We start from the raw sequence: 25,150 nt of genomic DNA on the forward strand, positions 1-25,150 counted from the left end.
TAACATAGTGACAGACATAGCCACAGTTATCCACACACTAGCAATGACTAGGCTGGACCACTATAATAAGCTCTCTGTGGTGCTAGCTTTAAAGATGTTTCAGAAGCTTTGGCTGATACAGACTGTGTCTGCTTGATTACTAGAAGCCAGATGGCCAGATCATGTGACAGCTATAATGCATCAGCTACGCTAGCTGTTGGTACATGTTCGGCCCAATTTGATGTGCTTGTCTTACCTTAATATTTAAAACATCAGTTATTTGAATTAGCTGAAGAACTCCTTTTATCGAGATCAGTAGCCAAACCCCTTCTTACATACATGCCTATGAGAACTAGGTAGTTGAGGACAAAGGAGAGGGCATTTTTCCCCTCCTCCTCTTCCTCCTCTTCTTCTTTTTTTAATGCATTGTTGATTGGCACCACTACTATAAATACTGTATAATAAAAACCTGCAGACCCATTTAACCAGTGTTTTGTGGAATGCATTGCTGGTTGGCACCATTACTGTAAGTTATCACAACAACCCTAAAAACATTTCCCCTCTACTACAGTGGTTCCCTACTTTGGACAACCTAGATGTTCTTGGATTGCAACTCCCAGAAACCCAGCCAGCACAGCTGGGTTCCCCAAGGTTGGGAACTACTGCTCTAATGCTTTGTTTTAAGGAGGTTTTGTTAGTTTGCAGCTTTGGAATGGATTTAGCAGCAATTTGGATTTCAGTCATTTCTCAGGGTACATCCTTTCTAGAGTTACTGTTTGTCCTTACAACTGGTTAATTTTGCTATTACAATTTTAATCCTTTAAATGTATTGTTATTTGTACTGTGACACTCACCTAATTCATAGTCCCAGCTGGAGCAGACTCTTGTGTAAATCCCCATTTAGTGGGTCTCCTCCAGTTGGCATTACCAATTGGATTTAAGCTTATATATCTCTGGTTCTCAAATATGGGTTCCCAGATGCGAATGAATGCCCAGAATCCTCAGTCAACCTGGCCAGTCACCAATGATTATGGGAGATGACTGGGAACCCAAGTCTGGGAACCACTACTTAATATAGATTAATGGAAGTGGCTTCTGGAGAGTTTATACACTTCAAGGCAGGCTATATTTAAAACAAGCATGCGATCTATTTTTTATAGCAAAGACTGGCTCTGAAATTAGGTAGCAATTAAAATCTACACAGTATAACTTGAGATACAGTAATATGGTGGTCGGCCAGTTTTCTCTGACCCCTAATAGCTAGAATAATCTACATCAGACAAGGGTTCAGTACAACTAATGAAGTGATAATCCATGAGATTAGAAACTTAAATCTTATTTCAATGCCATTTTCAAACCAAATAACCTTTTGCATTGCTGTTTATCACACCAACCATAGTGTTAAAACCATGGTCATATGAAAAATTATTCTGGTTAGCCAAATACTTCCAAATTGCATTTCATCATGTGGCAGTATGTCTGTATGTTAACCAGGGCTAGACAATCTGTTGAGCCTGCAGACTTCATATCAGGCTCAGTTAGCATATCCCAAAGGCAAGAAATGACAGAACCTGTACTCCACTAACCTCTGTAGGGAAGAAGGTCTTTCCCCATTGCTGTAAAGAATCCCACGCCCTGTTACCTGACAGTAAGCGCCAAGAAACACAGAAGGACTTACTATATCTCAAAGTAAGTATTGTACAAAGCATCAGATGGGAAATCAGTTTCAAATCACTGCTCAATATTATCAAGTTTTTGAGACTAAGTAAAATAAGAGACAATACCAGTTTTTTGTGGCTGCCAAAGAAAATTGTGGAGAAATATCCTTTCATCTTATAATTAACATTGCACATAATGACATTATGTAAAATGAAATTCAGTATACAAAAGTCCTGATTTATAACTTCCAAACAAAGTATCAAACTAGGCAGAAATAGGATATTTCTATGACGTGATGGTCTGGATTCGTGTCAACTTCTGTCACTCCATACTGACTGTAACTTCTATACAAGGAAATTTGTGCCTGTTGGAGTATATGCATGCAAGCTCCTGTAAGGAAGTCACCATTCTGAGGCTGACTCTGAGACTAACAAATATTACCATAAGGCCTCTCCTTCAATAGAACATTTCCACCCAATTTGACCTTGTTTACAGGGCTATCTGAATTTTAGTCTTGTGACACATTCTGATAATCTTATATTACAATGCATATTTCCCATAACAGAAATGCTTGAAGAAAACTGGGTATACATTCTACAATGAGAAAAACTGGACCATTTCTTAAAGTAGAGCTATCTCTTCCAATTGCAATATAAAAAGGAAGTTCTTGAATGTTTATGCGATTACACGCTGATGTCAGAATCTGTGCATGAACCAGAATAATGTGGATGGAGGGCAATATGAGAGGAACCGTAGTTATCTGGTTGTATAGCAAGGTGATGATGAGAAACTAGTGCATGTAGATTTGCCTGAGGAAATATGTTTCTACCAAGACTCATTAGCAGTCTTTTCTTAACAGAGCTGCTGATCATGGAAAAGTTGTAAGCTCATTCAGCTGAATGCACTTACAAGGCTATGTAGGACTTTGCACTGAACATGTTAAGGTCTGTATGACCTTTTAGATGCGGAACATGGGGTGTGGGGCTTACCAGAATGTCCACAGCAGATCTACCTTTTGAACATATGCTTTCAAGCTGAACATCCGAATAGAGCTAATATGCCTGATGTGGTAAATTCCATAGGTTTACTCAATAGCACACTGCAACTTTAAAATAGCAACAAGGCTTGTAAAGCAATTCACAATATATGGGGATTTTTCTTCATTTAATTTACTTTTGATATATGGCTGTCAGGGGGAGATTCCATTGATTCTTATCAAGAACCTGTAAGACAGTAGAGAAAAAGAAAAAGAAATGTCTTGAGGGCCATCTGTGAACACTGTTGCTACTACCAGTTTGCTAAAGGCATCAGTTTTTGCCAGGTTTGGTGCAGCTTTGCTTAGAAGAAACAAATCTTGCTCAGACACATCATTAAAAACAAACTATATGAAAGGTTTAATGGTACTTCAGATCCCATGATCTTGTGTCAAGACAGAAAAGAACTGAAAAAAAATTATGCAGTTTTTTTAACATGTAAGCCCCATTGATTCAGTGGGTCTACTCTAGTTGGGCTAAAATTGGGTTTAGCTCTTAGCCCCTTTGCAGAGGCAGCTGGAAAGACCTCCCAGGGACAGAAAACAATACATGTAAAGTGGTGCCTCGCATTACGACGTTAATTCATTCCAGCGAAATCGCGGTAGAATGAAAACATCGTAATGCAAAATTAAAAAGCCCATAGAAATGCATTAAAACCCAATTAATGCGTTCCTATGGGCTTGAAACTCACCGTCCAGCGAAGATCCTCCATAGCGCGGCCATTTTCACTGCCCGTGCAATGAGGAATCCATCCCAGAAAAGAGCAGGGAGCCTTTTTTTTTTTTGCCCGTCGGCCATTTTGAAACTGCTGATCAGCTGGCCGAAAATCGTCGTTTCGCGAGAATTGGTTCCCGAAGCAGGGAACCAATCATCACAAAGCGAAATTCCCCCATTGAAACCATCGTAAAGCAATCGCTTTTGTGATCGCAAAAAGTTTGTCGTAATGCAGTTTCATCGTTAAACGGGGCACTCGTCTTGCAAGGCACCACTGTATTGTTTTGCTTGTATTCATTTAGATTCTTTTCTGAATTGCAAAGAAAAAATACTATCAGATCACAATTTATATATTAATTAGAGTCAGATAAAGATGAATAAGGTTTATATAAAAATCTTTATCCTAAGGGAAAAGGAAATAATCACACTCCCATCATCTCTACCTTCTACTGAGTTCTAGGGTTCTGAACCAGGTTTCTAAAAATATCCAGTTCACATCAAATTTCCCTGCCAAATTTCTCCATGAAAGTTTAAAGTCCAAAAATTGCAGACTGTTGCATTCGGAAAGCAACAAGCTAAATGACCCCAGGTTCAGGTTCTTAAAGGACCATCGCATATTTCAAAGAAACATAGATGTGCAAGAATGAGACATTTTCTTTCTCTTGCACTTGGAGAATACATGTCCTACTCCGAAGACCAACACAGGATTTTCACATGTTTCTATGACATTTGAACAGCCATATATACATAAAAACTGGTTAAGCTAATCTGGGAACCGACTACACAATTAGGCATACTTTTATAGTTTTTCTATATGTTTTTTCAATAGACTTTCAGTGATGTCAATCTTTCTTTATTTCATTGGTACAAGGGAGATTGAAAGAGCGTAACAGTTTTATACCTGCTGGGTATTTTGAGAATTGTCATGCAATGTTTGCATTTTGGCATTTGTGTGTGTGTGTGTGTGAAAAATGTGCAGAACAGATTTTTGTGCAAACAACCATATATTTTGTGCAGAAAAGTTTATATTTTGCACAGAAAACTTCTAATTTTGTGCAAAATACGGTTTTTAATGCAAAATACAAGTTTTTCACAAAAGAAAAGTCTTTTAGCATAGCTTCTCTTCTAAATCAAGAAATTATGTCCAGAATCCTGTTTGTGTGTGTAATGGCCTATTCTGCACATTCTTTTCCTACCACTTGCACAATCAGGCATTCACTGAGCAAGCAGAAAGCTTAATTTCTTCAAAAAGGGTGATCTCTGGTTTGCACAGTTCTGAGTTCAACACTATGTGGAACACTACACCCACACAGGTATTAGACTCAATAATTGCCAAAATTATAACAGCCTATGATTACCAGTGGATATTAAATGGAAGTCTTAAACTGGTTTTATATTTTGACATGTTCTGCAGCTGGCAGCGATTGTTTCCATATTCAGATAAACCAAGAAATCACTGTTTTCCAGTTTGGCAATAAAATAAAATAAAAAATAAATAAATAAAAAAGCTGGCAACCTTAGTTTCCCAGTTGGATAAAGTAAGAAATAATGGCTGAAATCCAGTAGTAAGTCACAACTTTTTGTTGTTTAGTCGTTAAGTCATGTTCGACTCTTCGTGACCCCATGGACCAGAGCACGCCAGGCCCTCCTACCTTCCACTGCCTCCCGGAGTTGGGTCAAATTCATGTTGGTAGCTTCAATGACACTGTCCAGCCATCTCGTCCTCTGCTGTCCCCTTCTCCTCTTGGGTTGATTTCCTTCAGAATGGATAGGTTTGTTCTCCTTGCAGTCCAGGGGACTCTCAAGAGTCTCCTCCAGCAATTCAAAAGCATCAGTACTTCGGCAGTCAGCCTTCTTTATGGTCCAGCTCTCACTTTCCTACATTGCTACTGGAAAAAACATAGCTTTGACTACGCGGACCTTTGTTGGACCACCTCAGCAAGGTGATGTCCCTGCTTTTTAAGATGCTATCTAGGTTTGTCATCACTTTCCTCCCAAGAAGCAGGCATCTTTTAATTTCGTAGCTGCTGTCACTATCTGCAGTGATCATGGAGGCCAAGAAAGTAAAATCTGTCACTGCCTCCATATCTTCCCCTTCTATTTGCCAGGAGACGATGGGACCAGTGGCCATGATCTTAGTTTTTTTTTTAATCTTGAAAGAACTGTCAAACAAAAGTCACAAGTAGAGTAGGCTCAAATCAGAGGGGATTCAGTGAGTCAGCTCCTCTGTAAGTTCCATTAATTCAATGGGCCTACTGTAGCTGTAGCTTAGTACTGGATTTCAGCCAGTGGTTCAAGGCTTTTGACTTTGCTTGTGCTAGTAAGAGGCAAACAAAGGGGTTGTTTATAGTGACAAAGGCTTGTTCCTGTTTTGTCTTTTTAATCTGAGACATAATTGATCGCATCCAGCAGCTCTTGGTCATATTGAATCGTTTTTTTGATCACTGCTTCCTGAGAGATTTTACAAGGTTGACTATTAAAATGTATGAGGGACTGTTAAAATGAAACGTCTGACATTCATGTAAAACATGTATTTGCTGAATTTTCAGGTATGCTAAAATTTTAAAAGTGTCCCAGTTACCCCAGCAGGCATACGGCACAGTTTGAAATAGCATAAAATGCTGCAAAAAGACTACTTTATTTTTTTTCATGAATCTAAAAGTACTGCTCCCAAAAGCAATGCTCAAATAATCTTTTCTAATTTTTATTTATTAAAACAAAATGCAGAAGATGAGGATGGAAAGCAGTCAAGGGTGTTCCTTAGTCTACAGTTACTACAACCTTCTATAAGCAATGTATTTTAAGATGAGGTTATACAGTGGACCCTCGACTTACAGACGGCTCAACTTACAGACTTTTCGAGTTACAGACTCCTCTGGCTGCAAAATTTAGATTCTACTTGCAGCCGGAGAATCGACTTACAGACCAGAAAAAACCCAAAATGGAACAAAAATAGAATAAAAACCGCTGGTTATGGGATTAATCGGTTTTCAATGCATTGTACGTCAATGGAGATTCGACCTACAGACTTTTCGACTTGCAGCCACCATTCCAATACGGATTAATTCCTTACGTAGAGGGGTCCACTGTATGTTCATTATCTATTTGAAGGGCATCCCTATTATCCACACTTACATATCTTTTAACAACAGTAATTTTGATCTTTTAGTGTGTAACTAGATAGCCTGTCCCAGCTTAATTCAGGCCAATTCAAACAGAATGTTTAATTATGCAAGGAATTGTTCAGGGCAAGACCCCAAACTGCTACAATTCTCATCGAGATCACAGGTGGTCCACACTCGTCTGTCATTACTATCACCATTTTCTTCATCTCTTAAAAAATAAAAACCCAGGTAAGTGAAAACACTGAGTTGATATAACAACTTGTGAAACTACTTGGCCGCCTAGAGTAGTCCATCGTGACTAGATAGGCGGGATATAAATTAAATAAAATAAATAAATAAAATAAATACAGTGGTTATCTGACATACTGCTATATTTGAAAAGCGCCATTTTAAAAATTGTTCAGAAAAAGAGACAACAGGTGCTCACTTGAGAGGGATGTTCCCATTCTGCTGGGTGATGGTATGGCAGTACAACACCCGCCTCAAGTGAGTGCCTCCTGCCTCTTCTTGAAAACGTTTTCTAAATAGCTCTATGTTAGATAATCAGTGCAGTTTCATAAGATGCTATATCAATTCAGCACTACATCACTTGCAATTTTTTTAAAAGATGCCTCATCATCTATTTCACCCTAGGACACACCTGCCACAGCCCTTTTAGACCTGTACTGGAGATCAAACAAACCAGATACCAAAACAGGCAAACACAAGCAAAATTGCTGCTAAAAAATACTAGTCTGAACAAAAAGCAGTGAATCCCCATGTAGCTGTATATCATGTAATCAATGGAAAATACATAGAATTTAACTGTGCCCACTGTAGTACAAATCACAGTATAAACTGCAATGCAGTTGGACCCTTAGTCATTTAATATATACTGACAGCAAATTAGACTGCTATTGACCATAATATAATACAGTACTTTAAGAAGCAATTAAATTTAACTGACAATTAAAATTTACATATCCAGTGTTGTTGTTTTTTTAAAAAAGCCTTGAAAGTCTCTAAAGTGAAACGCTTTTTCTAATTTTTTTTCCCTATAGCAGTCAGAGTGTGAAAGATCACACTGGTGGTTGGGCACACTTCAGTTAAGAAGAGATTCACAGTCTCCCGTTTCTCATGCAACCCTGTGGAGTGGAAAGAATCTGATGAACGATACTGACAGAGAGCTGTGCTCCGTTTCTAAAAAGAAGCACTGAGCTCTAAGTCTTTTGTTGTGTGTGTGTGTGTGTGTGTTTGCTTTTTAATGAATTCACATGAGCTTTGGCATAGAAAAAAAATTGTGGGAACAAAACCCTAGCTCATTAAGCCTCGTCAGAGAATTTGCACAACCGCAAATTATGCAAAGGAATAACATTTTTAAAAATAATGAGAAAGGTAGAGATGTTCATGCTTTAAAATCCACTGCTGGAAATAAAAATCCCATAAAATACAAACAGAATCTTTTTAGGCACAACACTATTTTAGTTTAGTCTTTTCAGCATGAATATAACTACTGTAGATTTTTTTTTAAAAAATAAACCTTGCTTTTATCACTGGGTTATACAAGCAAAAGTCATCTAATAGTGGTGGGTGTGGATAAGAGTTCCGTCACCAACACAGAACTTTATTTATTACAGAATCAAGCGCCATACCAGAAGGCTACTTGACCATCGCATGTTTTTCCATGGGTATTTTACTGTGAGAAACAGGTAGTCTATAAACATATGTTCAAGGTCCTGAACAATACAAACCCTCCCATGAAATCTCAGGATGATGAGAGGCTGTGAGATAATTTGTCCCCTTAGTCCAGTATTAAGAGTATCTCCACAGTCTCAGATCTTCCACCTCAGATCTTCCACATCACCTGCAATTATTTGGCTTTTTAAATAACTAATTATGTCAGGGATTGATCCATAAGCCTTCGGCACAAAAAACAGTCTCTGCTCGACAGCTACGTATAGTCCCTCACTAAATACAGTTTCTCACTTCTCTGCAGCAAGGATACCCATTAGAGTAAACAGTGGCCCTTGAGGTCTCTATCATACAACAGCTCTCCCACCATAAAGCAGTTCTTTGTACTGTACTCTTGTGTACATTTGGGAAGTTCTGAAGAAAAGAAGTTCCTTTTTCTAATTTGCATATACTTATTTACTTTGTCTAACATGTTACTGGTGCATCCAGCCACAAACCAAAGAAGTACCACAGAGGGCGCATGCTGGATAACTACTTGATCTCCACCCCAAATGCACTGAAAGGCTGCAAAGCTTTATTTTCAGACCTTTTCCACATTTATATTCACAATTTCAAGGATCAGAACACTCTGACATTCTCATAATGCTGAAAAGTGCACCCAAATCCAAATTTACTTCTTGCATATAACTGTTAATAGCAAAATTTAAAATGGCAACTACTGGTAAAGAATGATTAATGACCCCACTAATAAAATGGCTGATTGACAGAAATAAGGGTGAGTTGACTACATACATGTTATACAGGTATGAAAAAAACAGCTAACCGCTTACGTCATCTCCCTTCTATTCTGTAAACATGACTGATGGTAGCTCTGCTGGATGAACAAATTCCCATCTGTCAGATATGCTCAATTGAAAGAAAATTTAACCATTTATTGATGGTTGTCCAAGAAACAGAAAGAGGTGAGTAAAATCATAGTAAAAAAAGAACAGAGGACTTACATGCATTTTTAAAAGAGAGGAGACACACAATGTATAGAAATGCTGCTTCTAGGTTTTCTAATTAGTTATTTGTTGTATTTAAACATAAACTAAACCTTACATCATCAAAACTGTATGAAAACTCCTCATTAAGTAATGCTTACATTTTATTTAGCATTATTATGTTATTGTGCAGCACAGCACCAATATTCTACAAGGCAATTTTAAAAATGGGGAACGCCCAAACAAAAAAACTTTGAAACTGGATTTTGGCACAAATGTAGCAGACACTCTGCTCTGTGCCAAGTTTGGGGAAGTTTGGACAAAGCGTTTTTGAGTTATGACTTTTTAAAAAGTAAAACCGCCTCACCGTGCAGAAACAATCTACCCAAAATGTCCCCAGATTTAAAATACTGTATCTCTTACAGACTGAAAAGACCAATCTTGCCTATCTTGAAAGAGAATGGTTGGCCCCGCCTGCTTTTTTTTTTCAATTTGGGAAGAATCCAAGCTACAGGTGCTGAAAAACTTTTTATCAAAAAAAAAGGCCTTTCAAAAGGGTAACACAGTGATTTTGGTCTAAGACTGAGCATGTGTGGAATAGGCTTACCAGCAAGAGGGTTGCAGAGTAGGCACATTGTTGTAGCTTCATGGGCTGGGAAGGAAGATGTTTGGAGGGCAATGAAAGACCACAGAAACAGTCAAAAGACAGGTTTTCTTTGAAGAGTTTCAAAAACCCCAACTCTAGGCTTTTAAGAAAGTAATGGAGTGACAGTCTTCTAGAAAAGGGACATTTTGCCATGTATCTCCAGGGAATTACCATACAATTTTGTAAGGCATATTCAAAGTATTTCTGCATTACAAAAGCACACAGCAGTTTTCCCCAGCCCTGAATGCTTTCAGTAAACACTGTCTCAGGATTTCTGAGCCCAGGTCCTGAAATAAGTCTTGAAAGGTGGAATCAGCTCCAGATCAGGGGCAATCTGAACTTCTGACCCTGTCAGTCAGGACTCAAGTAGCTAATTCCCCCCACCATAACTTTTTAACTCCTTCCTTGCCAAACAGGCATTGGTCCTGGCAGAATGTTTCTGTGTTTGGCTGTAAAAATATTTTAAAAGATATTAAAAACAGAATAGAGAACAAATATTCATAAGCTCAGTTGTTTAAGTTCAGTCACAAACATAAAAAATACACAAAAAACCTATCTGCATCAGTGCGTTCAGATCTAGCTTCTATTTTTAAAAAATATGCATTATACAGTACTGAACTAGGTGTGCTTAATCCGAATGACATCAGTGGGCTTTAGTGCACTACTGTTCCCCAGTTTTACAATTATGTGCATACTGTGCTTGTGAAAAGACAAAGCATGAGGCTAGGTCTTTTTCGTAAGAGAACAAATTGTTTCATAAAAAAACACCCTGAAATATTTACCAATATGTCTTGACTAAAAACGTTGTAAGATCAAATCACCTCTTCCCCCATGTATGTTATAATAAAAATTGTCATGTCATGAAACTGAATTCAGGATTACTAACTAACAGCAGTGACATTATGAACTTAAAAGGTTCTGTTTTCCTAGCACTAGTTCAACCTCCTGAGCAAAGGCTGGTGTATACTGTTCAGTTCTGTTGTGCTATAAAATTACCATGTTGTAAGATTAAGTAAAATACTGCCACACAATGGCACACTGCAGAATTGCATACTAAAAAACAAAAGGCTCACAATCCCTTTGAAACAACAAAAGATCAAGCCAGAAATTTGGATGTCTGCAGGGAATGAGGGGAGGAAGGACACTTGTTCCTACCAAGGAATGTAAATCTGATATTTCTTTAAAAAGACACAGGTAAAAACTACAGTTATGCCAACCATCCATAGTTATATCATTAATAACCTTTGTCCCTAATCTCCAAATCATTTCTGTTTAAGACGCCCTTGAACAGAAACAGAAGTTAGAGACAATCCATGATAGGAAGACAGACCTTATTAACTAATGTGAGCATCTGAATCTCATTGTATGAGCAATGCCTCACCTCCAGAATTTTGCAAATTAACTTGCTATATTTAGTGATTCATCCTTAGGATTTAAGATTCCTTTGAAATCTGTTTTCAGAAACATGGAAATCCTGCCACAAATCATCTTTCTGCAACATTATCATGCTTAAGCAGTTTCTGGCCCAAAACACAGTCTTAATTACAAATTTTAAGTTGAATTCACAATGTTTTGTGTATAAACAGTTTTGTATGCAACAACTTTGAAGCAACACAGATATGTATAGGATACACCATATCTAAAACCAATGTTTTACAAGCAGTAATTAGAGGCTACTTTCCTCCCATACCCTGTAACCCATACAGCTGCCTTTTTAAAAAGACTCACACTGACCGAGTCTTAAAGGCCACAGGCATCAGATTAAACCAGCCTACCTCATCCTTTCTCTAACTATAAATCCTCTGGTTCCCTCACTTACTGTGGTATTTACGATTTCCTATTTTTATATAAAATAATAATAATTATAAAAATAATTATAAACGATTTCCTAAGTTTTATTTTTTTAAAGTTCTTACATAAAAACTAGAGTTTTCAAATAACAGTAACAACAATTTTAGTATTTGTTCAAATTCTTGTGAAAAACAAATAAACTACTGCTAATGGCCAAAATCCTATTCTTGATTTATACTTCCACAAAGGAAGTTGTTTAAATACTTTTGGCAAATGGAACCAACCAGCACCTCATGAATCATAATAATCATCATGCATCATCAAGTCAATTCTGACTCATAGAGACACTCTTCGGTGTTTTCTAGATAGAGAACATAGTTTACCATTCCCTTCTTCTAGAGACACCCAGGGTCTGTGCAGCTTGCCCAAGGTCACATAGGCTGGCTCTATTAACAGCAGGCATAGTGTGGAATCAAACGCTCAAACTCTGCCTCCGCAATCACAGACCTAAACTACTTAGCTTTCCAGCCAGCACCTCATTACATGCCATTAACTTTAATTCTCACTTAAGTGAGCCTTTCCGGGTTTTTCAGAAGTGGTTTACCATTCCTTTCTTTTGGGGGCACCCTGCGACCATGCAGCTTCCACAAGATTATCAAGATTTATGCATGTTCCCTTTAGGAAGTATAAACTGGCAGTAGGATTCTTGTCATTCTGCTGATACCACATCTCAAATTCAAGTGATTTGGAATTTGTACTTTTCACCAGGAGAGTGACATTTTCTCTGTACAGTCATCTTTGAATGCATTTAAAATAGTGCCACAAATTCTTCCCATCTTCTAACTACATTGTCAGAATACAGTTAAAATATAAAAACAATATACCACATTTTTTCCGTGTATAAGACAATACTTTTGTCTAAAATCTTTAGACTAAAAATTGAGGGTCGTCTTATACATGGAAGTAAGCCAAGGAAAGAACCACAGGATTGCAAAACTGTCCCTACCTTGCCTCTGCAAACAGGCTTCCTTCAATCAGAAGGCTGGCTCCAATCAGAAGGCTTAGCTTCCTACAGTCAGGAGAATTAGCTTCCGCCAATCATGAGCCTTATGTAACTGACGTCAGCTGATGCTGTACAAACCAATTGGAATACACCTCGTTGGAGGTGGAGCATGTATGCGGTACTCAGATGCAACAGGGACAATACTGGTATGTAAATGTTACCTAATTACTAAATAAAAATGTACTCTGTTTTATGTTTAAAATGTTGATTTCAGGGATGTGTGTCTTATACATGCAAAAATATGCTAAAATAAAACAAATCTAATTATTTGGTTAATTCCAAATAATTTTGTCAGGACTGCTAGTGACCTTAATAAAACACATTCACAAACACATCACAGAGATACAGTGCAATGGCTAAAATATCTACAGTATATTTCAGATTTTATATTTTTAGAATTCAGTGTTAAATTTAAGGCATTGCTAATAGAGCATGAGCATTTACATTGTTTTAAGCAGCGATGGTACAGAGATATCACAACACACAGGGATCTTAAGTATCACTGGCCAGGACATTCCTTAATACCTAAATGTATCCTCTGTTGCCTTGCATCAAAAGAGTATGGGTTTCATGAATTCTAACACAGGCAAAAACCTTTGGATGAAACATAACCTTCCTAGTATCAGACATGACGGCAGACCATATGGCCTAGATATACAGATTTGGTATCTATGCTCACTCCAACACATGCCATTTCTCTATCTCCATATACCTTTATTCATATTGTTTCACTGGGTTGTAACTTGATACTTTTAAGCACAGGTAGTTTAAGAGGGTGGGGTCAGAAGATAAATCAATCAAAGGAAGTAGTTAACCACCAATAGCTTTCTTAGGACAACATGGACTATTTGCATTTTGTTTCTTTATTTTTTAGATAGATTGGGAATCCTCCAATCTCAAGAGACTATGGTAACGTGCTCTGAATAGAGGACTCGGAACAGCATCTAATGTGGCTGACAATTCCTTCCACGCTGAAGACAAATGCAATCTGTACCCTGTCCAGCTCCCTGATTTTGCTGGTTTTGGGACTGCCTCTTTGCCTCGGCCTGCTCAACAACTGCCTCTTCAAATTGGGAGAGGCCATGATGCACTGCCTGCCTCCAGGCTGAAGGCTCAAATGTCAAGGTTTCCCATCTGTTGAGGTCCATTCTTAAGGCCTTTAGATCCCACTTGCAGATATTCTTGTATCGCAGCCGTGGTCTCCCTCTGGGGCACTTTCCCTGCACTAATTGTCCATACAGGAGATCTTCTGGAATCCGACCATCAGCCATTCTCACAACATGCCCAAGCCAATGTAGACGTCGCTGTTTCAGTAATGTATACATGCTAAAAATTCCAGCTCATTCTAGGACTACTCTATTTAGAACTTTGTCCTGACAGGTGATACCGCATATGCATTGCATATGCATTCCATATGCGTTGTTGGAGACAACGCATATGGAACATGTTCAGCTTCCTCTCCTGCCGTGCACAAAGGGTCCAGAACTCATTGCAGTACAGGAGTATGTAGTCAGAACACAGGCTCTATAGACCGGGATCTTGGTATATGCTGTCAGCTTCTTATTAAGCCATACTCTCTTTGTGATTCTAGAGAACATGGTAGCTTCTTTCCCGATGTGTTTATCCAACTCGACATCTAGGGAGACAGTGTCAGAGATTGTTGAGCCAAGGTACACAAAGTCATGAACAACCTCCAATTCTTGTGTGGAGATGGTAATAGAGGGAGGTGAGTCCACGCCCTGGCCCATGACTTGTGTTTTCTTCAGCCTCATTGTTAATCCAAAGTCTTGGCAGCCTTGCTAAAACGATTCATGAGTTGTTGGAGGTCTTCGGCAGAATGGGCCACAGAACAACAGCCACATCATCGGTGAAGAAGAAGTCCTGCATGCATTTCAGTTGGAGTTTGGTCTTCGCTCTCAATCTAGAGAGATTAAATAACTTTCCATCTGATCTAATCTGGAGATAAGACACCTTCTGTTGCAGTTCCAAAGGCATGCTTCAGCATGACAGCAAAAAAAAATCACAAACAGGGTTGGCACAAGGACACGGTCCTGTTTCACTCTGCTTCGGATGTCAAAGGGATCTGATGTTGAGCCATAAAAAACTACAGTGCCCTTCATTTCCTCATGAAAGGACCTGATGATGTTAAGGAGTCAAGGTGGACATCCAATCTTGGGAAGTATTTTAAAAAGGCCATCCCTGCTAACCATATCAAAGGCCTTTGTAAGATCTATGAAGGCCACAAAAAGTGGCTGTCGTTTCCTACATTTCTCCTGCAACTGTCTGAGGGAAAATACCATGTCAATGGTGGATCTATTAGCTCAAAATCCACATTGTGATTCTGGATAGACTCTGTCTGCAAGCACCTGTTTAAAATATTTCTATCCCATTGTTCCTCCGGTGTCTAAGGTTGTTCCTGAGACCTTAACACAATACTTGTTACAACACCATCTAACCTTTTACACATGCACAGAGTAATTTTTATGCAAATGTATTTTTATGCTTTTGACTGTACATACTGTTTATTTGCATTTTATTATTTTTATTTTCTGTTTTGTTAAATTGTTTTTTAATTACGTTGTTTGCATTTGCTATAAAACACCCAGAGTGGCCTTTGGCCAGATCGGCAGTATAAAAAACAAAGAAAGAAATATAATTGTGGGTGCAGATGTGCAAATGTGCATAGAAACACACACTGAACTGTAAACGTTTCGGGAAAAGCTGTTCTCTCTACGCTACTATTCTCACAAGCAGTTCTGGTGACTACACCCCAAATATGAAAATCCCTTCTGATGAAAATCAATAGAATTTTTAAAAAAGGACTTTGGAAGGGCCTATAAGGCTATGGAGTGCAACCCTCTGCTCAATGCAGTAATCTGACAGATGTCTCTCTAATTTTCTTTAGACAGATGTCTCCAGTGTTGAAGTGCTCACCACCTACCAAGGTTATTGGCTCCAGTCACACTGCTCTAACAGGAAAATTTTCCTGATATTAGCTTGGCCCTCTCCTTGCAGTTATTCTGCCAAAGGAAAGATATTTCAGCAGGTTTTTTGCCACTGACAGGTTACTAAGGAATTTTTTTTAAGGTGGTCATATTTTGTCATCCTATTAAATGCCTTTTAAATGGTTTCAGTTTAGTGCTAGTTTTGAACATGGTAACACATTTGCGTTTCGATATCATAACTTATTATTATTTATTATAATGATTGTTTTTGAATATTAATTCATGTTGTGGGTCACCATGGGTCCTTCATGAGAAGAAGGCCGGGATACAAATAAAATAATTTGAATAATATAATTATTGGGTTTCTAACAGTAATAATGAAAAAACAAGGTTTCTCTTCAGAAATCTTCATCAGGCAAAGAAGGTATGGACAGACATGAAGCCCATTTTTTTCTGGCAAGCTATTAGCAAGGCAAGATTTAAAGTGAGACAAAGATATCATGGTATTATTTTACCATCTCTCCTCCCACTATACATAAAAAACCCTGTCTGGAACTTCTACTGTCTGTGGCCTTGGATAGCAGACACTGGCTTCTATATTGGATTAAAGCAGGAAAACAAGGCAGCAGCCATCATGTCAGAAAAGGGAATATCAAATTTAGGGATCAGGTTAACTTTTAAAAAGCCTAATCAAAGTCAAATTGATAGTCATGTCCAATTGTTGGAACAGATAGAGACCTAACTGAAGCACATTTTCATGGAAAGGCTACTCAATGCAGAACTTCATTTTTACAGGTGGATTGTACATATTTTCCCTTTTCTATTTCTTTAAATGAGTTACTCATAGATCCACAGGGTCCCTTCCAGCTATGCTGTTCTAAGATGACAACGACAATGGTGATGACGACTACTTAGAAAACTATTTCTGACGATCCTATCTTTCAAGTGTGGAAAATGCACTCCCAGTCAAATGAACTGTATCCTGCTGTGTCGTAAAGATTAGTTCCTGATTAATTTCAGCCTTACTGCTGGTTGTTGGATTTCATTTCTCCAAAGGAACCCAAAGTACACTCCATTACCATCACCAAGCATTACGCTTGAGTGCATTGTTGAAACGTCATACCTTCCTGAATTTCTCCATCTGCTTATAAAGATCAGGATCCAACTCTTGGGACACATCTTTCATCCACAACAGAGCTCCCCGATATTCTGTCCTGCATTGTTCCATTCGATTGACAGTCAACCAAGTATCTGAAATAGCACGGTATCTAAATGTCTCCACTTCTTGATACAGTCTGCATAAAGGTGTACGCAATGCCAACCTGCAACAAATACTATAAATCAGTAATAATAATTACGTGCCATGAAGTAGATTCTGATTTAGGGAAACTCCTTCAGGAATTTTCTAGGTGTAGAGTACTCAGAAGTATTTTAGTACAGCATTCCCTTTTTCTCTAGGGGTGCTTTATGGCTGTGCAGCTTGCCCTAGGTCACACAGTCTAACATTTCTCCTATAAGGTGCAGTAGGGAATTTGAATTCCTGACTTTGACTCTAAAGCCAATGGATCCAGCCAGCTCACCATGAATTGTGAGTAGGCAATTTCCATCACTTGAGGGTTCAGTTCTCTGCCCCACCATCCTCTGGTGACTGTATGGACTGCAAAATGTGCAAACAAACAACAAAACCCAAACAAAATGAAAGTGAGTGGAAATCCATTTTTAGTTTTTTCAAGCTGGATTTTCCTTTAAAATTCATAAAATAGTATTTTAATGGGATATTCTGAATTTTCTTTGTGTGCAGTATCTATTTCTAGATCATGATAGATCTATTTCTAGATCAGCTTAACCAATTAATTGTGACCAGATAGGTGAGGTATAAATAAAATAAATAAATAAAAATAATTAACAGTGAAAGCATATCCCCATCTCTCTAGAAGTGCTAGAAGCACAGAAAATTTAAGTGACCAAAAGACAGTCCCAGTTAATTTGCACAATATGTTGATGATGGGAGAAAACAAACATTCAGTGTTTAACAGAAAGACTTAAAAGTTACAAGCCATGTGGCTAACAGGCTTCATCTTCAAAGGAAAACAACCACTCTGCAAACAAGTTGAAAGTCTGCCCTTGTAGTTGCTGCTATACGGTTCCTATTACATCCAAAGGTCACAATAAACCTCCCTCTCCAATTATACACCTTGGCAGCTCCCAGAAGACAGTATGTGTTACTAAGATTTCCCCCTTCCTTTCTTTTGCCATTATATGCCAGATGTTGTAGCAGCTCACACACAAGATAAATGCATTCATCATTCAAAAGCAGAGAAAAGCGGGGTTGATGAGAAATCAGAGGACTACATCTACACAGAATTCCAGTTAGTGAACATATAGGTGACCTAGCAAGCAAACTCATGAATTTTCCCGTTATTCATAATACAACAGATGGATCATTTCCCTAGATATTAGTAGATGCTAAGACCTCTTCTATCATTGATTGTCAGCACTGATCTTGATTCACAGATCATTTGTACTTCATTATACAAGATAAGACTGGTATTAGACTGGACTTTTTGTATAGTATCTGAGGCCATAACCTTGGGGCAATGTGACATCCTCTAAGCAGATCTGCATCTCTCACAGACCTCTTTACACTGCTTTCCTGATGAATTGATCCAAAGATTTCTACATCTCTCAAGATACTCTGGGTTGGCCATTACTTTGGGGGCACTCTGGAGATGACAAAGCAATAATAAAAGTGAAGTGGCTTAGATCAAAGCTTTGGGCCAATACAGTCCAAGATATATGATGGTGCTTAATTGTTAGCTTTCTGAAGAAGGAAAAGTCAACCACTTTGCTATAAGTGCAAAACACTGCATTTAAAGTACAGAAGGAAAGCTGTTACCTGTCTATAAGTGCAAAAGAAGAAAGAGAAGTTTTCTTGGCTTTGGGGGTTTGATTGGGATGTTAACCACCCAGAGTAGCACATGTCACTAAATTGGGAAGTATTCAAATTACTGATATTAATAAATTGAAGTAAAGATGGACAACACACCAGTAGATAGCCACATGGCATCTTGGGTTCTCCTGGTTTTCTGGAAAGAGAACTTATAGATTGTTTCTGTGAAGATTCTCAGACATTTAGGTGAAGTTATCTGGAAGTTGAGTCATGGCAACTGAAATGTTTCAACCTAATAAGAAGTCCAGTTGCCATGACTCAACTTCCAGATTGTAGACTGCTATGTTGAAATTGCTTCCTCCTAGACTTCCCACTTTCCTCAAGGAAGTAGCCTGTTCCTTTCCCCCCCCCTTCATCTGCAACTGATCAACATATATACAATAAAGAAGACAGAGCTACAGATTTCTGTATTCAATTCTAGGTCTTATCTTGTTTTATACAGAATATGTTTCTTAGCATAATAAATATGAGGGGGGGGGTTTCTTTCACATTATCATGAGCACCTTCATCACCATAAAATCACTAAAGTGCTACACTCTTCTAACAGAAATTACCACAATTTCCAATATCTGGAACAATATCCTGCTTCCTAAACAAGGGAAGGCTGTTTCCTCCTGCTGATTAATGACACTGTGATTCAGACCCTAGATGGTAGTATCTAGACTGTTGTCCCCCCTCTCCAGAGATGACAGCACCCAAAATCAGATGCAGTCGAAACCACTAATGAGAAGAAAATGTTGTTTGGCTGCAGTTATCAAAGACTCCTGACTTTAAGGCCCCAGAACTCATATACCACGTCTTCTTTGTCAGAAGGTAGTGGTGGAAATTAGGAATAAGCTCTTCTCCACAAAAGGGTTTCGTTTGCTCTGGCTTTCCAATTAGGAATGAAGAAGACTTTTTATTTTCTGCCTATTATCCTAGTACACAGAGAGAGGAAATTATTAGGGAAGAAGGAAAAAGACTGGACAGAATTCAGAATAGAGGTAGGTAGGAATAAAGTTTGAATGGTATGCTGACTCAGGGGGCTCCAATGTGAATTGATTTAGCAGTTGTGCTGATGATCAGTTTCGGGTAGCAAACAGAGTGGGGGGGGGGAAGAGATTGACAAACATTTTAAAAGCAAGAGTTAGTTTATTAGGTTAGAACCAGGCAAATTGAAGTTTAATTCCTACCTAGCCATGAAATTCTCACTGGGCAATTGGACTAGCCATTTTCGCTGATTTATAGGGAGGACACAACAGGAAGGGATTAGAAATTATACACGCTACTGTTCACTTCTTGTAGGAAAGATAGGCTATAAATGAAACATAAATAACGGAAAAGCAAAGAAGAAAAAAGCTCAGAAAACAGCTTGAAAGGACAGCCAGGGAGCTTTCCCAGCCAAGCTCCAAAGCCTTTTCCTGCCTTAAACAAACAAAACAAAAACAAAACAGGAACAGCTTGATGGGGGAAAGAGAAAAAAGAAAGCTGGCAGATGCATGGGATCTTGCTTCTATGTGGTAGGATTTACAAACTGTCCCAAACATGGACCTAAATCCAGTTGGTAATCTCAGAGCAGGCAAGTAAGCAGGATCAATGTATTTATCTAAGCGTTGAGTTATGATTCAGCAACTGATGTCAATCGGCCAACGCTTGTTGGGTCTAGCAACTGGATTTCAGCCATGATCTCAGTGATAAATCCCTTCTGGTCCAACATACCTTTGTTGTGAAGAAAAGCAGAGGGCCTTTCCTGTCGCTTGCATCATCTTCCCTGCTCTGGTTTTATCCTGAGAACCTTGGGATCGGAGAAATTTTCCTAATTCATTTTCTTCCTGAGATAGAACTAAGATTGAAAAGGAAAGTAAGCAAACATATAGTCATTCCTTTAAAACACAGCATTTTTGTTAACTAGATAATAAGACAAGAGACAAAGAATAACCTTACAGACACAAGCACACATGCTCACTCCTGCAATTTCTAATTAACCTTTGTGCTCCTGTATTTATGAAAGAAGGAGATCAGATTAATTTCAGCACATCACTTTATGGGCTGAGTGTAATAAGAACTGTACAATGACCTCTATACTGAGAAGGCAACAAGAGTGCTTTTTTATTGATGTTGCTTGAATAGAGATGGTGGGATCAGATGAAATAGATTACCATGACCTGATGACAATACCTAGAATTCCTCTTGATAATTTTAGACACTCTTTCAACTGCTTGAACCTGATGCTCAGATGGAAAATATTTTACATGATTCCAGTGAACTGGATGCTGATTTAAACAATCTGAATACCTTGCACTCTAATTTTATTCTCTGTCCATTAATTCCATATTTTTCTGTTTATAAAACACCCCACACAAACACTTTTCTAACCCATAAATTAAGAAAACTTAGCTTTGAGGATTCAGCCTCTGGGCTCAGAATGTTCTGACATTTTGAGTCCCTGTTGAATCTGAGCCTACAGGCTCCACCTCCAACGAGGTATGTTCCAATTGGTTTGTTCAGCATCAGCTGACATCAGTTCCATAAGGCTTGTGATTGGAGGAAGCCAAGTCTCCTGACTGTAGGAAGCTAAGCCTTGTGACTGAAGGAAGCCTGTTTACAGAGGCAAGGTATGTGCTGTTTTGTTCTCTCCTCAGCTATCTCAGCTTACCTCTGTGTAATGATTTTAGAAAAAAAGTAGCATCTTATACACAGAAAAATACAGTAAACTCTAACAGGAATTTATTTGTCTGTTTGTATTTACAGAATTTGTTTTTAAATTAAGAATAAGCTTTATAGAACTGACTATGGAATTTTTTAAAGAACCAGAGAGCAGACAAGGGCAGAGCATATAAGTCAACCCAAGGTACTCATATATGACTGAAACATCAATCAACTAAAAGTTATACAGGACAGGCATGAGTCTCTCAATAGTTTCTATTTTTAACTGAAAATCATATGTGACAGAATGCCACTTCAAGACCAGTGATGACAGGATAAAAGGCCTGCTTGATTCCCGTGCCATGCTATTTTTCATTCTTCTCCCTTTGGAGGGCAAAGTATGTAATTCCCATTCTTTTTCTGCATGGGCAACAAAGCAGTTAGTTTAGAAATGCCAAACTGAATGGGTAAACAGCAGAAAACAGAAATGCTACAATTTCAGTTCTCCAACACCAAACAGGGTGCACTTGGGAGGCTTATTAGTTTTTGTAATGATATTTTATGCATATACTGGGTAACATATATTATCAACCAGTCTTGCTATTAATATCTATGTTGGCGCCATGCTACTTAGTTATTAGATATTTTGGATTGCAACTTCCATAAATCCAAACCAGCATAGCCCATGCTCTGGTATTACAGGACTTCTAGTCTAAGATATATGATGGTCACTATTTTCTCCTTCCCGGCTCTCAGTAGCAACATACCTAGACATCATCTTCAATAAGTATTTTTGTAAAATTAGAAAGGCTAGCTTTAATAATGCTGTTTTGTTGTCAATGTGAACATTGATTAGGTTAATAGAACTTAAGCTGCAGAGTACATTGGCTAATTAAGGTTGTGATCATACACATGCACCTAGGAGTAAGAAATAGGCTCTGTGGGACTTACATATGAATAAATATTCACTATGTTTGTACTTTGGGGTGAAAATGGAGTCCAGGTGAATTTAACCATAACAATAATACTTACAACAAATTCTTTTTTGATATAATTCAATTGCTTTCAGTAAATCCATACACGTCCTCTGAATTGAATGGAACAGCTGAAAAGAAACATGAAATGCAAGCTATGTATAAGCATGGACATTTTCTTCTAACATAGCACGATATAAGATTGATGTTCCCTTCAAACAACACACCTCCTCTGAAATCTCATCAGCTTCCCTTGCACTATAGCTATGAATTCATAATACTGTATTTCTTTTCATATAGAAATTTCCTAAAGCAACCATTTGCTGCCACAAATTTTGCAAAAATGATATTGCATGTCTCACAGGAATTGATGCTCATGTTATCTTCAGGAGCAAATGCTACTAAGCATAAGATAGAACTCAAAGAGAAAGAGGTAGAGAAAGTAAGTGTTTTGCCTCTGATGAAAATATTTCTTTCTATAATTCAATACAGCATACATCAATGAAGGTTCTTTGAGCTACACCATCACCCCATAATATAACAAGATTTTAAAGACTGTTAGGTAAAGTTTTAATGTGAATCACAAAAGTTGTGCTTTGTGTCACCAGAGCCGTAACTCTAAAATTTTGTCACAGAAATGTTTACCAAGACAGAATAAATTTCTCTTTAGCTAAAACTTCTTGTTACTATCTGTACCTCAATATGAACACCACTGACACAAAAGGGGAAAGTGAAGTGGATGCTCTGTACCAAAATCTGAAGGTTCCTTAGAAGGTATCTCAGGCCTATTTCACACATTACACCTAGCTTGGTTTTCAATTGCACGCTTGACAGAGAATCCCAAGCAACCTTTCATTCTTCTAGGAGTACAGTACACTGTGTGCTAAGCAAGACATGAAACATACCTACTGTTTAATGTTTTAGGCATGCCCATTAGAGAAACACAATTTATGTTTACACTGGAGCACAACACAGGAAGTAGCTTAAAGGAATCACTGGCAACCACCCACAATTTCCACACTTCAAAAACCAATTACATGGCAATAGAGGCACAACAGAAAAAGGATGTGTTCATTCACAAAGCAGCCCCCAATGGATTTTGAGCCACTGAAAGAGTTTAAGTACTTATTGTACTAGTCTTATACAGTACAGTAAAATGCTTTTCACAATTTCATAAACAATTACTTATATACTGTAATTGGCATGGACATGGCAAAAGATACTTACACTTGCAAAGTTAGATTGCTTTGAAGATTTATACCATACCCTGTTTTCACAATGGATTCACCCAGATAAACTAACTTCATTCAGTTAGATTGGAGTAATTTACAGACATTCTTTTTAATTTAGCTTGCTAAGGTGTCATCAAGATCATCTCCTAATTTGTACAGTAAGGTCTGAATTTTGTTGCCAAAAAAGTAGCTGGTTTTAAAAAAGGGTCATTCCAAATAGACCCACTTGCACCAAACCCAGCACAGAGGTACCAGTACAAAGTACCAAAAAAGACTATAGAGAATGCTTCATTATCATTGTTAATAAATACAGTAGGGCCCCCATATCCGCTGGGGATTGGTTCCAAGCCCCCATGAATACGGAAAACTGGATAATAGTGAATTCTGTCTCTCTCTTCCCCATGATATGTATTCTTCAGTAACATATATTCATGGCACAGTCTCCTACTCCCTCTAGTACCCAGTTCTGGTAATACATGTCAAAATAATTTTTCATGATTTTTTTAAAAAAATTTAAATATTTTCAGACCGTGGGTAAGTGAAACTGCAGATACTGATCATACAGGGGGTCCTACTATATAAGAACTGCCTGTACTAGATGAGATTTCCTCCAGCATATCACTACCAACCAGCTGGTCCTCAAAAGATGAGACAGAAATACACATTTAGCCTGATCAAGCCTTTCTCCCTTAATCATTCTTGAAACATCTGAGTTAAGAGCAAGGTACCAAATAAAGGAGAAACAGGGCTCATCCATGCATTCTATTTTCTCCTGTTTAGGAGTTAACTCCTGTTCAGTTTGACTGCTCATCAACTGAAATCCAGAATTGAACCGTCATGGACATTTATGGCTTGTTGAACCTGTGGGACCAGCGAGGGTCCACCCCATCACAAGAATGGGCTCCCTTCCTCTTGGTGAGCAATGACTGGATTCCCTACCCACAGCTCACCTGTGGACTGAGGTACTGGTGAGCGGGAGGTGGGCAATGCCCTCAAGGCCACAGGTGTGGCCATGCTGGAACTTGGAGTTAAGGAGGAAACTGGAGAGGAGAACTGTTGGGCAGACACTGCAGACTGGGAGGTGTGCAAGGCCCAAGAGGTGCTACCACTACTGGAAAAGTCAGAAGCCAGGTGGGAGACAGTCTGCAGATGTGATCCCAAGATTGGCTAATGGGTCAAACTGCTCGTGTCACCAGAAGAAGTCATCCTGTTCCAACAGGACCAAGTCAGGTGCTGAGAGGTACAGAGGCTCAAGAACCAGCACTGAGCCTGTTGCCAGTAGAGGAAGCAGCAAGAGCCGGCTGCCTCACCAGAGAAACTCCATGATCAGCCTATGTACTGGTCCCAAGAAGGTCAGCCTCCCGTTCCTCCCTACCTTATGCCCTGCTTCAAGGGAGAGGCTAGCCAGGCCTCTGTAAAGTTTGGTCGTGCACCTATGGGCCAGCAGCAGGGACTACAGAGGTGTGGTGGGAGAAGGAGCCTTTGCTGTCCATCTCCAGAGATACTTAACAGCATGCATCCAACACCCGTTGCAGCACCCCATGCCTGGACCACCTGCAAGGGGTCCTGGGCCTGGTAGAGGAAGCGGGGCTCCCCAAAGACTGTAGGAGTGAAGTTAACTCCCTGGCACCCTGAATTAATACAGTGGTGCCTCTATTAGCAACGTTAATCCGTTCCGGAAAAAACGTTGCTAAGTGATTTCATCGCTAAGCGATATTAAAAAGCCCATAGAAATGCATTAAAACGCGATTAATGCATT

General features: G+C 38.7%; 1 protein-coding gene across 6 annotated transcripts in view; it reads right to left on the reverse strand.

The window, feature by feature from the left end:
* The window catches only part of ICA1 (islet cell autoantigen 1), a 73,336-nt gene that overhangs the window by 34,728 nt on the left and 13,458 nt on the right, over positions 1-25,150 (reverse strand). For all 6 annotated transcript variants that reach the window (XM_073003235.2, XM_073003230.2, XM_073003231.2 and 3 more), the window contains exons 4-6: positions 22,218-22,290; positions 20,259-20,382; positions 16,734-16,932 (exon numbers count right to left, since the gene is read on the reverse strand). In XM_073003235.2, coding sequence (XP_072859336.2) covers positions 16,734-16,932; positions 20,259-20,382; positions 22,218-22,290 — 396 coding nt within the window. The remainder of the gene's footprint in view (positions 1-16,733; positions 16,933-20,258; positions 20,383-22,217; positions 22,291-25,150) is intronic.

The sequence above is a fragment of the Pogona vitticeps genome, chromosome 6 (assembly GCF_051106095.1).
Source record: "Pogona vitticeps strain Pit_001003342236 chromosome 6, PviZW2.1, whole genome shotgun sequence".
In the NCBI taxonomy this organism is placed as follows: domain Eukaryota; kingdom Metazoa; phylum Chordata; class Lepidosauria; order Squamata; family Agamidae; genus Pogona; species Pogona vitticeps.